Source organism: Rhododendron vialii, chromosome 6a (assembly GCF_030253575.1).
Source record: "Rhododendron vialii isolate Sample 1 chromosome 6a, ASM3025357v1".
Lineage (NCBI taxonomy): Eukaryota > Viridiplantae > Streptophyta > Magnoliopsida > Ericales > Ericaceae > Rhododendron > Rhododendron vialii.
The window spans coordinates 37,919,956-37,935,891 of record NC_080562.1 but is presented as its reverse complement, the minus strand read 5'-3'; the positions used below and the strand labels follow the sequence as shown (position 1 = coordinate 37,935,891).

At 37.8% G+C, this 15,936-nt stretch overlaps 1 protein-coding gene across 1 annotated transcript; it reads left to right on the top strand.

Moving 5' to 3' along the window:
• Positions 1 to 259: 259 nt before the first annotated feature.
• Positions 260 to 6,504, top strand: LOC131331551 (sodium/calcium exchanger NCL1-like). The gene is made up of 9 exons (XM_058365576.1): positions 260 to 764; positions 3,246 to 3,461; positions 3,564 to 3,757; positions 3,860 to 4,005; positions 4,099 to 4,363; positions 4,453 to 4,589; positions 4,686 to 4,947; positions 5,226 to 5,513; positions 6,182 to 6,504. The coding sequence occupies exons 1-9, from the start codon at positions 344 to 346 to the stop codon at positions 6,428 to 6,430; spliced, it is 2,178 nt and encodes a 725-aa protein (XP_058221559.1). The 5' UTR covers positions 260 to 343; the 3' UTR covers positions 6,431 to 6,504.
• The last annotated feature ends 9,432 nt before the right edge of the window (positions 6,505 to 15,936 follow it).

The following is a 15,936-nucleotide window of genomic DNA, read 5'->3' as shown; positions in this document are numbered from 1 at the left end:
AGCTACAGCCAGCCACCGGCAGGCATTACTGGTCACGCTCCCCATTGCAGAAGAAATTCCTTTTTTCTTTTGGCCACTAATAAACCTCCTCACGTCGTTCTCATCAGTCTTTCAACTTTTCCACACGTCTGAATAATTTCCCAGTTCCTTGCAATATACAACTACTAGGTAAGTGGAGTACCACTATAATACTCCATTAAATTGAACAATCAGACCCTTGACATAGAATAGTCAAATATGATTTCTTAATAAACACACTCATTTAATTTCCCCTACTGATCTTCTTTCTTCCTCCTCCTCCTTCTCCTCTCTTCATAAACAACAACATACCCAGAAAAGAAACATGGGAAAGCTTCCAAAACTTTCGTATTATCATCTAATTCTTCTTCTGTTAGCAGTCAAGGGAACAAGCCGACCCTTGTTGTACGCTTCTTCTTCCGGTTTAATCTCAGATGGTACTGATGATCGTGTTGAATCCAACCAAACCTCCATTGATTTACTTCTCAAAGGAGGGGTGGATTACTATGTTTCTTCAGAAGAAGAAGAAGAAGAAGAGTGTGAGCAATTGTACGGATTCTTGCCATGTTCGTACAGTGCTGCGGGGCATCTGTTCCTCATTGTGGTGTATGAGTACCTCTTATTTCATGGGGAGTCTTACGTTGCCTCCGGCGGCGAACGGATTTTCAAGATTCTTGGACCCGGTATCTTCGGTGCTAGCGCTTTCCAAGTCATTGGTTCCCTTCCGGAGGCCTTGATTCTTCTTGGTATGCTCTTTTTTATGCGCTCTGCAATTGTTGTTTTTGTTTTCTTCTTTTCCCTTCTCTAATCTTCAATGAGATTTGTTGTGTAATCGCCCAAACCAACACACGCCCACGATAGGATGAAGAATGAATCAAGAAAAGAATGCAAACAGAAGAGCACGAAATATAGGTTTTAGCTGGTTTCTCAATGCTTCCACGGTTCATACCAGTTTTTATTATGTATAGAATGAATAAGAATGACCAAGTTACACCGAGCCCCCGCCATGGGTGCGGGCAACAACTTGATTTCTGCTCTCTTGGAGTAGTCCTTGTCGTCTTGGTATAGTTTCTGCCTCATTGCAGCCTTGAGGTATCTTGGTTTTAGAGTCATTGATGATGGTGTGTTTTTTCCTTTTCCTCCATTTTCCTTTTATGCTAAGGGCATCCACACCACTGTCGCTACTTCTCAATGAAAGTTATAATAAAGAGCAAAAGGGGCAAAACTCTCAGGCATCAGTCTCGTTTCCTCAATCGCTACTCTGCAATTTGATTAACTTTGCTACAGTTGCTCCTGGGAATAAAAGAGCCACTGTTCATCAAACTATCTACTATTTTACTATTTAATTTGTACCTACCAATGAGTCTTTTATTATTCTATAATAATCTTTTCTAATAATATGATGTCCAAACCAGTTTGCACCCACCTCTACTAATTTCCGAGCCCTGAAAGTGGGAAGATTTTATTTTTCTGATCAATCTAACATAAAAAATCATAATTAATTTTTGTCTCTAGGGCTCTCATAATTAAGTATTTTATCTTTATCTATAGAGCAAAAACTTGATTATAAGAGCTCTAGAAATAAAAATTAATTACGACTCTTTAGGATAAAATGATCAAAAAATAAGATCTTTACATTGGTTCAAACAGATTGAAAATTGGAGCTCTTAATTTTTTATATAAACAATAATTCCTCCGTAGCCGAGGAATTTCGTCGCCGTCGGCGAACACGATCCGTCCTGGGAATTCCATGTGTTTGTTTGGGTGAGTTTGAATATTTTAATTGAGAAGAGAGCAAGAGTAAGGAGCCTGATGTAGTAGATAATTTAAAAGTGGGTAGCTAAAGTAATAAAGTGACTTTTTGATGTGTAAATTAGTCCAAAATTTAGAGAGTCTGGTGCGGATGCTCTAAGGGCATGTACACAAAAGTAGTTAAATGTTACTACTTTTTAGCTATTATACCTATTTTGGACACCAAAACAATCTTGCATCAGCGTAGGTAAACTAGTAGCTATTTTTCCTTTACAAAAAATGCTCTCTACTAGTACCGAGCAACTGTTCATGAGTTATTCATTAAAATTTTATTTTTTCTCTCTCCTCCCAACAACTCTCTCATTCTCTCTCCTTCTTTATATATTATTATAATATACTCTATATAGCAATTGAATAATATTTTATAAAGATAAAGACGGTAATAGGGAGGATTGGTGTAAAGTTGAGAGAGATTTAAATAAGTAGAATAAAAAAAGTGAAGTGTTGGTAGGTAAAATACCTCACACTCACACGTGGTGTATACATGCTTAAGGGGCCTAGATTCTTACGTCAATACCTTTTAGTCTTCACAATTATGCACTTCCCTATTGTTCATACCTTTTGGAAAACTAAAGTTAATGAGGGACTTCAAGATCTAATTCAGGCCCACCACTTGACTGCTAATGTATGGATATTGTACTTTTTCTACAGCAGTGGTGTTAATAAAGTGTTGTCCGGTTTGAATTCTCAAATAATTAGCTAGCTTATGATCAATCACAAAGTCCACCATGGTTCATAGTACTGTTCTAGAACTTGAGATGTCCAGGCTACAGGCGTCTTGACTAATCCATGGGGGACCTAGACTCATCGTCTACTAGCGGGGGGCCATCCCTTATGGACTAGCCCAACAAAAATTGATAGCACTTAGGAGTTTTCGAACCTGAGCCTAAGAGATAGTAAACCCTTAAATCCAAGGGCTTGCTTGACCACCAGAATTATACTCCTTCCATTCCAATTTGTTTGTTCATTTTTGAGATTCCAACTTTTCTAAGGGACACAATGATTACGCTTGAAAAGCTTGGCTTTTTGCTTTTCCAAAAATACCCCTCACTTTTTAGCATTAAATGAGAGAACACTTTCCCATGCGCAATACTTTTAAAAGAGAAGGGTCATTAATTGAATTTATATGAGTCAATTTCAAATTGGACAAACAATTTGGGACATTATAAAGTCAAAAAGGGGACAAACAAAGTGGGATGGAGGGAGTACTTATGGATGGGTTTTGACTTTTGTGGATGAACGTAGCGAAAACGAACAAAAACTGACTTCTGATGCTATTTTGTAAACCAGGGACAACATGATCCATTGGTAGTCTAGACATAAGCAGCAGCATGCTCTGCAGGCTGCAGTGCCTAAACAAATGCTTTGAGTAAATTGCTTGAAGGCTGTAGCTGATTGTTTCTCTTTCCCCTCAGCATCTGGACTTTTGAACAGTAAAGAGACAGCTCAAGAGTATGTCTACACTGGTGTTGGCCTGCTTGCTGGATCAACAATCTTGCTTCTCACTGTACTATGGGGAACTTGTGTTATTGTTGCCAGTACAAACTTTTCCAATGACCAAAACTCTGATCCTTCGGTTAATTCAAGTCCCGGACATAACCCGTTTTGGAGATTTTTGTCCTTTTTAACTGGTTTGCTCTCTTCTTCGTTTTAGTTCTTCAGTTTCACACATGATTTGTGCAATAAGTGGAAGTAAAATTTGTGTTTTCCTCGCGCTTTGTGTTTTATTACAGATTATGGTATAACAGCGGATGTGGAGAGTCTGGAGACTAGTTACATGGCGAGGATTATGCTTATCTCAGTTATCCCACTCATAATAATTCAAATCCCAACAGTCTTCCATTTTTCTTCTTCTGAGGAAAGAATTCTTATTATCATCACTCTTGTTATCTCTGTTTCATTTCTACTTTCGTACTTCGTCTACCAGGTATACCATTTAGACCATATAGTAGCTACTCCTTGTAACATTGTAAGAGCCATTTTTCTTCATTTTTTAAATTATTTAGCATTTTCTCAATGAGTTGCACAGGTTTTCCAGCCGTGGATCCAAAAACGAAGACTGGAATTCGTAAAACATGAGCATTTAGTACTAGACATATTAAGGCATGTGCAGAAACATGCACTGGGAAGACTCCTCACTGCAGATGGTGCACCAAATGTAACCGCTATAAGAAGGTAGTGCTTTTAACAATTACGTTGTGGTATGATGTTTTATGTGAAGTCTTTATTTCCATCAGGTGTTGGATAAATCCCAAATTCTCAATGCAGACTATTTGAGGAGGTAGATCAAGATGGAGATAAAATCCTATCACTTACTGAGTTGAGAAAACTTTTTCATGGAATCAAATACGAAAGATGGCACGCGCATAAGGATAGAGCTGTTGATGTGGTGATGAAAATATTTGATACTAGCGGTGACAAGAAAATCACCGTGGATGAGTTTGTCATTGGAATCACAAAGTGGCTTGAGGAGATGAAACTTTCGGCAGAAAAACAATATCACTCCATAAAGTCTTTGAAAGAATTATATGAGGTAATTCTAAGATTTGAGTTGGAATAGAATAATCAAGTCGTACCATGTTACTTATTGATAGTGGCAATTGCTGGAATTTCTTTGCACAGATTTTGCAACCTTTGATTCAGAAGAAAAAGAAGGAACATGAGGAACTAATATCCGAAGTTTTAGGACATGTTCAAAGCTCCGCCATAGGGAGTCTATACATGGAAAATGGAAGACCTAATATACCTATTATCAGAAGGTTATAGCACATTTTGTTATAGTTTGCAGACAGATTGTTTTGGGAATTACGCGTGTGTTTCTCGTCAAAATGATAAATCTGCCTGTCGTAATGCAGGTTATTCGAAGGCATTGATCTTGATAAAGACAATTGCATATCACAATCTGAATTAAGACAGCTCGTCGGGGATATAAAGTTTCGTAACGTGTCTCTTGATTCGGATGAAGTAGTAGATCGACTCATGGAAGAACTTGACTTAAGTGGAGATCAGATGATAAATGAGGAGGAATTTGTCACTGGAGTTTCGAAATGGCTGCACGCATCTAGGAACCAAGCTCCTACTCCTACCTCAACCGAGGCCCCCAATGAAACATATCAAGTTAGTAAATTCCAATTCCTGACCAGAACTTCTTGATTTAAAATAGGTGTTAGTTGCAGTTGAACAACTTATAGGAAAAGCTGATTATTCAATATCTAAGGCCACAAAGCATCAAAATATTGAGCTTCTCGAAAATAAGTTCTTGGAAAATATTTTCTACCCATTAGCAGAAACCAGAAGTTGTATTCTAAACAACTCGAACAGCTTTCAAGACCCCCCAAGAAACTAAAATTCGATGCTGTTATCAGTATTTTGACGTTTAAATTTTGGCTATGCAGAAAAAGTGGGAAGAGACTGACTTATTAGTAGAGGGAAAACCTGTTGATAGGTCTCTATGGGCATGGATGAAGGCTATAATGCTACTGGTGGCAGGAATTGCTATTTTAGCAGTTCTAGCTGAACCACTGATAGAGAGTGTCCAAAGCTTCTCTGAATCAGCTACTTTACCATCTTTCTTCATCTCTTTTATTTTGGTCCCATTGGCTACAAATGCCAGAGGTGCAATATCAGCAATCACTGCAGCAAGAAGGAAGAAGCCAAGGACTACTTCTTTGACCTTCTCTGAGGTTTGTTCCTTCATTTTCTTATTTTCCAATTCAATGCAAAGGCAGAGAAAAACTAGAAGATGGACCATATAAATGAGTTTCGATTCTTGTATGCGTCTGTGCATAAGCATGCGATTTTACATGGTCTTGTCTACCTTGGTGATATGTTCCATAAGCAACTTTTGTCCAAAATAAAAATGGGATTATGCTCATGCTCAAGTCTCCCCTACTTTTTTTCGTCATTAAAAATGCGGTTATGCTCATGCCTGAGGCTCCCCTACTTTTTTTTGGGTCGAAAACCTAATTCACGTGACTCGAAACCAGGGTCACAATGCTGGGCTAAGATTCTTTATCTCCTTTTCTGTGTTCCCTCCTCTTTCCCATGCTTCTAATACTGGCATCTGTCCTACTTTTCTGTTCTATCCCTCCAAAGCTACATGCAATATGATCACAAAAAGTAAAGTCAATACTAGAAGTGTTAATGTTGAGTTAGCAGTTAATTTTAAACTGTGATGATGCAACAACACTGGAAGAATGAGACGGAGAATAGGGACAGAAACGCGGACAAATGATCGGAAGCCTGCATATTAGGAGCGAATAGCACTACCTTGTTGGTTTATCGATGTGATCCAGAAACCGTAAAAACAACGACATCTTGTGACTTGAATTGATTTTTTTTGATTATGCAGATATACGGCGGGGTGTTCATGAACAATGTTCTAGGCTTAACTGTGCTCTTATCCTTGGTTTATTTCCGGGGATTGTCATGGGAGTTCTCAGCGGAAGTGCTGATCGTTCTGATTGTCTGTGCTATAATGGGAGTTGCTACTAGTTTCAGCTCCACCTTCCCCATTTGGACATCACTGGTTGCCTACTTGCTGTACCCACTATCTTTGATACTGGTTTATGTACTTGATGATTTCTTCAACTGGTCTTAAAGCTTGATTTGTAGCTCAAAGATGTCTGTTGAAAAGATCAAAAGATAGAAATAAAAACAATAATTTTGGGTGAAGTGGGTGCATACACAGAGTGGGCAGTGTGTAAGAAGAGTGATACTGTTTGGGTGATCCTTCAGTGCCGCCCGCACTGCAGGGCTATAGGGCAGCCGATTTGGCCGTCCATTTCGACAATAGACAGCTCGGATTTTAATCCGAGCAATGACGATTCAAATCAATAAGAACTACGATTAAATTCGAGCCGTCCGCATCGAAATGAACGGCCGAATCAACTGCCCTAAGCAGCACGACAAGATTTCCAAATTCGCATACTTGCATAATCAAAGATAGTATTTGGGGTCTAATAATCGCCCCTTCAGGCATGATCAATCGCTGTTACAATCAAGTTATTTTTTTAACTAAAGTTGGAGAGTTCTCTTGTCCTAATGACCGAGTAATTCCTACTTTAACCCCCTCAAAGTTATTAAAGAAAAAAGGAAAAATGACGGTTCATGACGTGTTTTGATAATTAATATCCGTCAAGGACATACTAAGAATATTTGTTAATGCTGAAAATGTCTTTAACGGGTATTAATTATCAAGATATGTCATTGGCCGTCATTTTCCCAACAAAAAAAAAAAAAAAAGAGTATCACATTAAAAATTAAACAAAATGAAAAAAAAAAAAAAGACAAGCTCCAATACACTTTTCTATACATTTCACACTTTTCACACATTTCTATACATTTCACACATTTCAATCTTAACACTAGGCTCTTTTTAGCATTTTTCAAAAAAATCTCTCAAAGTTGGCGTTAAATAAATGTTACTGATAGGGGGAAGAAAAAACCCAAATCATTAATGCAAATTTTGATCCCAAAGGCAAGTTGGGAGTATTTCACTGTTTTTTTCTTTTTCCTTTCCTTTTTTTTTTTTTTTGGTGGCAAAATGACACTCTATTTGTCATCATAATATTCATCTTTTCATACGTCTTTTTTTTTTTCTTCAGAATGAGGGTTTGATTTGGCACCGTCACATCATAGTATGAAATCAACTACTACCAACTAAGTTAGGAGGCAACTACTAACTAATAAGGGTAGTGATAATATCGAAACTGTTTTTGTTGGTGCCAAAATTTCGGTGTATAAAAGTCTTGTACCTTGCACATGCTACAACTGTACAAGCCTTTCATGCATTGGCGTTTCGGCACCAACAAAACAGTTTTAGCATTAACATTTTCCACCGGTGTTTTCGGTAGTGAAAAATTTGTAGATTTTTATTTGTGGTCAAGAAATTGTTAGGAGTTTCCGGTAGTGAATCAATTGTTGAGAAATATAAAGTTGTTTTCAGTAGTGAATAATTTGTTGATGGTTTGTGAGTAAAGTTGCCGTAGCAAAAATAGTGTTTGTTAATAACTTTTTTGTTAGTAGAAACGAGATTGTGAAATATTGAATTTTTTTGTTAATAAAGACAAAATGATAAAATACGTTAAATTTTTAGTAATTTTTGTTAGTAAAAACCGGGCCCAGCTGTAAAAGTACTACTCGATAGAGACTTCCAAATCCTCGTTCCTCGTACGCGTTTGTGATTTCAAGCCTCTGACTTGGTGACTGAAAAATGAAGAGATGGGTTTGAAAGAAAAAGGGCTGAGATTTCAGGAAAAGAAAAAGGGTGAGGGGCCTTGTGGTCCTTTCAAGAGATGTGCATACTAGTTGTTTTTGACATCTAGGCCTCTTTTCTGGTTTTGCCGACATTCTCGAGACCTGGCTCATTTAGTAATTGAGCCGAATTCGTGTTCAAGTTTTGGACTTTTGTAATAAACAAGTCAGGTTCAACAATCTAACGCTCAGTTCGGATAAAAAAAGTTCGGTTCGTTTGTATAGGCTCACTCATTTAGTATATGAATCTGCCTCGGCTCATTTAGCATATGAATCTAGCTGGTTTGTTTAGTATATGAATCCGGCTAGGCTTGTTAAGAGCTCGATTGGCATGTTAACAACGAACCAAGCTCAAGCTTGAGTTTCAGACTCGTTTACTAAACGAGCCAAGCTCGAACAAAACGAAACTCTGGTGGGATCAGCTCGTTGGCACCCCTTGTAATCATACAGTGGTTTGGTAACATTTATATATATTTTTGGGAAATGAATTTTACACTCATTTTTTCGATAAGTGCACTCCTTTCCTTATCTTTCAGTAAAGTTTTTTGTGTGTATTTTTCTCACTTAAAAAAAAAGTGCACTTATCAAAAAATAATGTGTGACAATCATTTTCCTATACTTTTAAATGAAAACAGTTATTTCTTTCCATTTTAAGGGGTTCAAATCAAGAAGTGCGCGCAACTCTCATTTCTTTCCAGCGAATACTATGGGTTCGTGCGCCCTCTTCCGCAGGTCGCGGGGTTGGCGCCGCCCGCCAGGCCTACTTGCGGGGTAGCCTCTGCCGGGCAACTCGGGACTGATCATTAGTCGCTTTTTCATGTGTGCACAAATATTATGTGCCTACTTGCGTAGACGTAACCATGAATATGTATCACTGAACCATTATAAAAACAAAAATCTCTGGTGCTAGCCAATCCCCGGCAACATCCCGCCGGCCCACGACTTGATTGTTGTTAGCGATGCGACAGTGGTTTGCGTGTTGATTTTTTAATAATATGAGAAAACGAAAATTATTCACTGTTCAATCATATTGGATGAAAATTACTTGTTTTTCGAAAATTTCACGCCGAATTTTTATTTTTCGATGATCAGAGATTCAGAGACATTGATTTGTGGGGCTTATTTTGTAACCATTCAAGGAAGTCATTTTTATTTTGAAAAGTACTAGTCAAACAACATGTGTTTTGTTTAAATTTTTGGTAAAACTAAAAACCTGCCAATTGTTTTTTCAAAGAAAAGTGCCGTGCCCCCGGGGGCACTGGTTACTCGGGGCAGCCCCGCCACGCATGGCTTCTTTTAATAGGGTGGTAAATATACCGATCGACAATCATTCTACAATTATATTTATGTACACGTATATTTACACACCTACACTTACAAGAGTCAAGGGTAAAAATTCAACACACGCTAAATGTGTGTATCGGTATATAGTCTATACATTCGTGAGTATGAATTTATAAATGAATGTACAAATAGATGTGATTTTGTGGGACCCTGACCTTTTCCATAGTGTTTTCCCGTCTCCAAAGTCGAATTCAAAAGGTGATACTATTCAAGCCCTACTCCATTTCAAAAGGTGGCGATTTCACGTCTCCAAAATGCAAATGAAGAGATGAAAAAGTTATTCAAAACTCTTGGGGCACCATCATGCCTCCTTTCACCACACATTTTGGTGTTGAAAACAAAATTAGTGCGTAGGCCTTATTTAACGTGCGATTGAAAACAGTAAGTCTACTGGTACAGAAAATCAGTACAAATTTTCTATACAGATTTGTTGGGGGGCCCACTACGGGTCCCACACAAATGATCCGAGCCGTTCATTAAATGTAAAACAGTTTTTCAAGGGCCCCCGCAAAAAATCAGTTCAATCCGATACTTATAGATGCTCGATCCAATCATATAATGTTTTATTATCCTGGAATCTAAATCAAAAGTTAAATGTTAGATCGAGCATCTATAAGTATCGGATTGAACTGATTTTTCACGGGAGCCTTTGAAAAACTGTTTTATATTTAATGAACGATTTTGATTATTTGTGTGGAACCCGTAACAAACTCCACAACAAATCTGTATCAATTTTCTGTACCAGTAGACTTACTGGATTGAAAATGGCCTAAGACACCATCACGTGGTGCCCGAAAAGAATAGAGTAATCTCTCGAAGAGATGGGTTTGAAAAGAAAAAAGGTGGAGAGACAGAATCAGGACAGGATCAAAAAAAAAAGAGAATCAGGACAAGAAAAAGTGGATCGAATCCATAAGGAACCGGATCCTCTTTTTCCCGACATAAGTTGGGGGAAATCATCCAGTGGTCTGGCGACATTATAATCGTTAAGGTACGTTTTTTTTTTAAAACAGCATTAAGGTACATTTGAACAGAGGGAAAGAGATAGAAAATGCGAGAAAGAGAAAATAATAACATTATTTATTATTTGATAAGTATGAAAATAGAAAAAAGTGTAGATTTTTCTATACAACTCATTAAAACATGAGTACATACTATTTTTTTTCCGAGTTGCCATATTTTATGACACTTTCCATTATGTTAATAACTTCTTTTTCTATCTTGAGATCTCTAAGGGTCTGTTTGATTAACGAGATAATAGTAGAAAATGCAAAAAAGAGAAGAAAAAAAAAACATTTTTGTGCTCGATCACTTAACAATAATATCCTAGAAAGTGATAGAAAGTGAATTTTTCCGTACAAGCCTCTAAACCTTGAGAGCTTGCCTAACTTTTTCTAACAAAATGTGCAGAAAAATTTTATTTTCTGGAGAAAATCAACAATAATTACTCTAATTTCTCTATTTATCCTCTTTCATCCACCTTTTCTCTTCTAATTTGGACAACTTTCTTCCTTTTCAAACATTGGTATTTTATTTTCTTGCAAACTTTCATCATAATCAAATGGATGTGAAAAAAAAAATTATGTTTTCTTTTTCTTTTCTTTCGCTTCACTTTCTACCATTTTCACTTTTCATTATATTTTTCTCGCTAATCAAACGTACCCCAATGTATGCTAAGGTTAAATTAGTAAATACATACTTTTCCTTGCAAAATTCTTAAAATACTTTTCATTTTGACCAACACACATGTAAGAAAATAAAACTTATTTTCACTTTATTTTCTTTTACTTTAATTTCTCTCATTTTCTCATTTCAGCACAAATTCCGTTCTAATTAAACGAACCCTAATGTATGTATAATTATTCCTTCCCTTTAATTACGATCGAGGGGTTCAAATCAATCAAGAAGTGAAACGCATTTTTCCGCGAATCCCCAGCAGCTAGGTAGCTACGTAGTTGATTGCATCTGCTACTCACACAAATCTTTTTATTTTGTATGGAATGAATTCGATGAAAGCTAGTTGTCTGATTCATTTGTAGTTTAAGGGTGGATTTCTCGCATATTGTCTAAACGGACTAAAGTTCAAAATATACGGATTTCGAGACAAGTCATTCTTCCCGCATATATCAACCAAAAATCTATTTAGTAAAAATAACATGTCTAAAATTCTTAAATTATAGACAAACTTTTTAGAAAAAACCCACCATAAATCTCCAACACATGAATGTCACGACTGCTAACCCCAAAGAGTTGGGCTATTGGTCAGTGCCTATGACTTATGGGTTTGCTCCCTCCTAAGGTTTCATGTTCAAAACATTTCAGGTGCTATCAACTTCTTTGGGGCTTGTCCACACGATGCTTCTTCTTTTTTTTGGTAATTAGTCCACACGAAGCTTTGCTCCGGCATTGATTGAGTTTCCAATAAGTTGCCAGTGAAATTGGACCCCCAAAATTTGTCGAGGTGATTGGAAGTTGGCCCAGACACCTGAGTTATAAAGAAAATATATATATGTCACGTCTACTCCGAGATCCATAATTAAGAAGATAAACTGGTTAAGAATAAAGCGTGACACAAAAGCAAACTTGATAATAGCATCTCTAATCCAACAATCTCCCTTCCTCTATTTTGAAGGATCAAAATATAATTTTATATTTAAAAAAGTGATTTTTGATGAATTTTATTATTTCTATTAACTCCAATCCACACATCTCTATTTTCACCTCTAGTTTGAATTTGCTGCTGCTAGTAGTTGAGGAATGAGGACCAATTATGTCCTTCATTTTCTAGTAGTTGAAAATCAAACTCAACCTCTCAAACCCAATATACTCCATTTTTGTCTCCATTCTTTCGGAAGCGGAGACTATGTTGTGCAGTGTGTGTTGTGCACCATCTAGACCATCCATCTTGATAATCAATAATCCGGATTAAAAGAAAACTTTTTCGGGGAAGAGTTAAACTCTACCCAAAAAAGTTTTTTAAAATTTGGACCATCCATAACACTTCTGAACAGTTGAGATCACACAGGACGGTGCTGTACACTATATGTGCAGCATGCCCCCTGGTTCCTCAATAATTTTTTATCATTCCAATGTGGAGGATCAAAACCGATCTTACAAAATGGAGACTAATATAAAAGATGTGTTAGGTTAATTAATTCCTTCAAAATGAAGGAATAGAGAGAGATTTGGAGATAACAACTGCTCACAGGGCAATTGGGTGTGTCGGTCATTTTCCAGTTGGCAGGTAAATGGGCCACCACGGATTTTACAAATATTCGAAAAGGACGTTGCAATTGGGTGTGATGATCAGCATGGCACTTTTAAAGGAGGAACCTTTACAAAAAAAAAAAGGGTGTTGAGAAATCGGCCAAATAACAGAGTGAAAAATAATACTCCCGCATACAAAAAAGATGCATGCAGAGATTTTTACCTTCATAATATCCGACTCTGTTTCCGTGGAAAAAAAAAATTTATATCGCCAATTAATGTTGCGGTCAACGAGAGGCAAACCAAAGTGAATTTTCACAAACATAACATTAAAGCTTGCCCATATCCGAACAAAACACAACCTTTTACATATATGTGTACTCCAGACACACTATTATGTGTGAGCCCCACATGTATGTGAGAGGTTGTGTAAGTTATTGTATTTTGGATTGTTGTGTGAGTAGCATTGTTGATTCGAAAAATGTTAGAGGCACATCAATCTGTCACACCTCAACCACACCCCTCTCACATACATATGGGTCTCTAGCGGATCCCTAGCATTTACTATAATATTAGAAAGGGTACAAAAAAAAGAATGACCCCAAATTTTTTTTAAAAAATTCGGAGACCTAAAGTGGCCGCCTCACGCCTTTAACTTAGGGCCGGCTCACGATGTCTCTAATATACGGATTTCGAGACAAGTCATTCTTCCCACATATATCAACCAAAAATCTATTTAGTAGAAATAACTTGTCTAAAATCCTTAAACCATAGATAAACTTTTTAATAGAAATCCACCATAAATCTCGACACATGAATGTCATGCCTACTAATCCCAAAGGGCTGGGCTAGAGGTCAATGCTTATGACTTAGGGGTTTGCTTCCTCCTAAGGTACGTTTCATGTCCAAAACATTTTAGGTGCTATCAACTTCTTTGAGCCATGTCCACACAAAGCTTTTTTTTTTTTTTTTTGGGGGGGGGGGTGTAATTAGTCCACACGAAGCTTTGCTCCAGCATTGATTGAGTTTTCCAGTGGCCAGTGGAATTGGACCCCCAAGATTAGTCAAGGTGATTGAAAGTTGGGCCAGACACCTAAGTTATAAAGAAAAATATATATATATATATGTCACGCCTACTCCAAGATCCATAATTAAGAAGATAAACTGGTAAAGAAGAAAGTGTGACACAGAAGCAAGCTTGATAATAGCATCTCTAATCCAACAACCTTCCTTCCTCTATTTTGGAGGATCAAAATATAATGTTATATTAAAAAGTGATTTTTGAAGGATTTTAATATTCCTATCAACTCCAATATGTACATCTCTATTTTTACCTCTATTTTGAATTTACTGCTACTAGTAGTTGAGGAATGAGGACCAACCATGTCCTCATATTTACTGCTAGTAGTTGAGAATCAATCTCAACCTCTTCAATCCAATATATTCCATTTTTGCCTCCATTCTTCCGGAAGCAGAGACTGTGTTGTGCAGTGTGTGTTGTGCACCATCCGTCTCGATAATCAATGGTCCGAATTAAAATAAAACTTTTTTGGGAAAGAGTTAAACTCTTCCCCAATATTTTTTTTTAAAATCTGGATCATCTATAACACTTCTGAACGGTTGAGATCGCATAGCACCATACTGTACACTAGGTGCGCAGCACGCCCCCCAGTTCCTCAATAAATTTTTTATCATTCCAATATGGAGGATCAAAACCAATCCTCCAAAATAGAGGCAAATATAGAGAATATGTTGGATTGATTAATTCCTCCAAAATAGAGGAATAGAGAGAGATTTGGAGATATACATAGAGTATGCATTAATGATGCTAACAACTGCTCACAGAGCAATTGGGTGTCGATCATTTTCCATTTCCCTTTTCGGAAAATGCTACGTCGCCGGAATTGAGACCCATATCTTAACCCAGAATAATAACTAGTGCTGTCCAAAAAACCCACCCGACCGACCACCCGACCCGACCCGACCCGAAAATTCAGCCTCGGACGGTTTAAACAGACATAGTCGGTCGGGTTCGGGTTGGGCTTAGATAGACCCGCCAGTTTGTCGGTCGGGTTCGGGTGTCATATATTAAATTTCGGGTCACCCGACCCGACCGAATGTCACAGAGTATAAAAGAAAAAAAATCCATCTTTCATTCATTAGGGTTCTCTTCTCACTTCTCAGTCTCCTCTCCTCTCAGTCTCTCACTCTCCGCCGATTTCCACCCCACCCCACCCACACCCAGCCCCACCACGGACGGCCCCCACCCTACTCTCTCAGTCTCTCTGACCGGCGACCAAGTCTCCGGCAAGTCCTCTCCGGCCAGACCTCTCCTGCTCTCCAATCTCCACATCCACTGATTCCACTCTCCTCTCTGACCGTGGTACGTTTCTCTCTCTCTCTCTCTCTCTCTCTCTCTCTCTCTCTTGCTCACGTCAGTCTTCGATCTCCGATTCTCCATAGTTTTGATGATTTAATTTTTTAACTTTTAGTTTTGAATTTCTAGATCTCCAGAATCTTTGTGGACCACTCTCTCGTTCTCGTTCGTAGCCGATTGCAGCCGATCAACGCCTAAATCTGGTACTTCTCTCTCTCTCTCTCTCTCTCTCTCTCTCTCTCTCTCTCTCTCTCTCTCTCTGTGGAAGTGAGTGGCGGCGCGCCGGCGGCGGCGGCGGCGGACTGGTGGTTGATGGAGTTCATTTTTAAACTGCTAGTTTTGTAATTTGTTGCTAGATTTTGATGGAGTTCATCTCTAATCAGATAGAACTCGTCTCTGTGTGTATGTGTGTCACTGTGTTCTTGTGGAGGGACGACTGTGAATGTGTGATGTACTGATGTTTTGAGGGGAATATCGTGTGCTCACGTTTTTATATGGTTGATTTATTGTACTGCATTTTATAATGCCTATTGAGTTCACAATTTGCCATAGTAATTGTCCATATTAGTGCAATATATTAGATGTTAAAACTCAGACACCCGAAGCAGTAAATTAGGGTGTCACAATACCTATGGTTTCTTGAGAGGAATTAGGGAACTTAGACACCTGATTGGATTTTGCTTCTTCCAGTAGCTTGATCAATTTGTTGTTTCCAGACATTCGCGCTTCACTAAGTGGACTCCGTGGAGTATTACCCCACCTGCAAATTACAGAAAATTCAGAATTAATTTAGTTGTAAGAATCCACTAACTAATTAAATGAATGATCAGCTTCTCAATTTTGCTACCTGTATGGGGGATGTGTGAATCCGGAAAGCATGAAGGCATGGAATGGATCTTATCTTTTCATGCATTCTTTAATTT

Excerpts from the sequence above, each read along its gene's own strand:
- LOC131331551 (XM_058365576.1), top strand. The coding sequence starts at position 344 with ATGGGAAAGCTTCCAAAACTTTCGTATTATCATCTAATTCTTCTTCTG. Across the intron at positions 765-3,245 it reads GGAGGCCTTGATTCTTCTTG|CATCTGGACTTTTGAACAGT; the intron begins GTATGCTCTTTT and ends CTTTCCCCTCAG. Across the intron at positions 5,514-6,181 it reads CTTCTTTGACCTTCTCTGAG|ATATACGGCGGGGTGTTCAT; the intron begins GTTTGTTCCTTC and ends TTGATTATGCAG.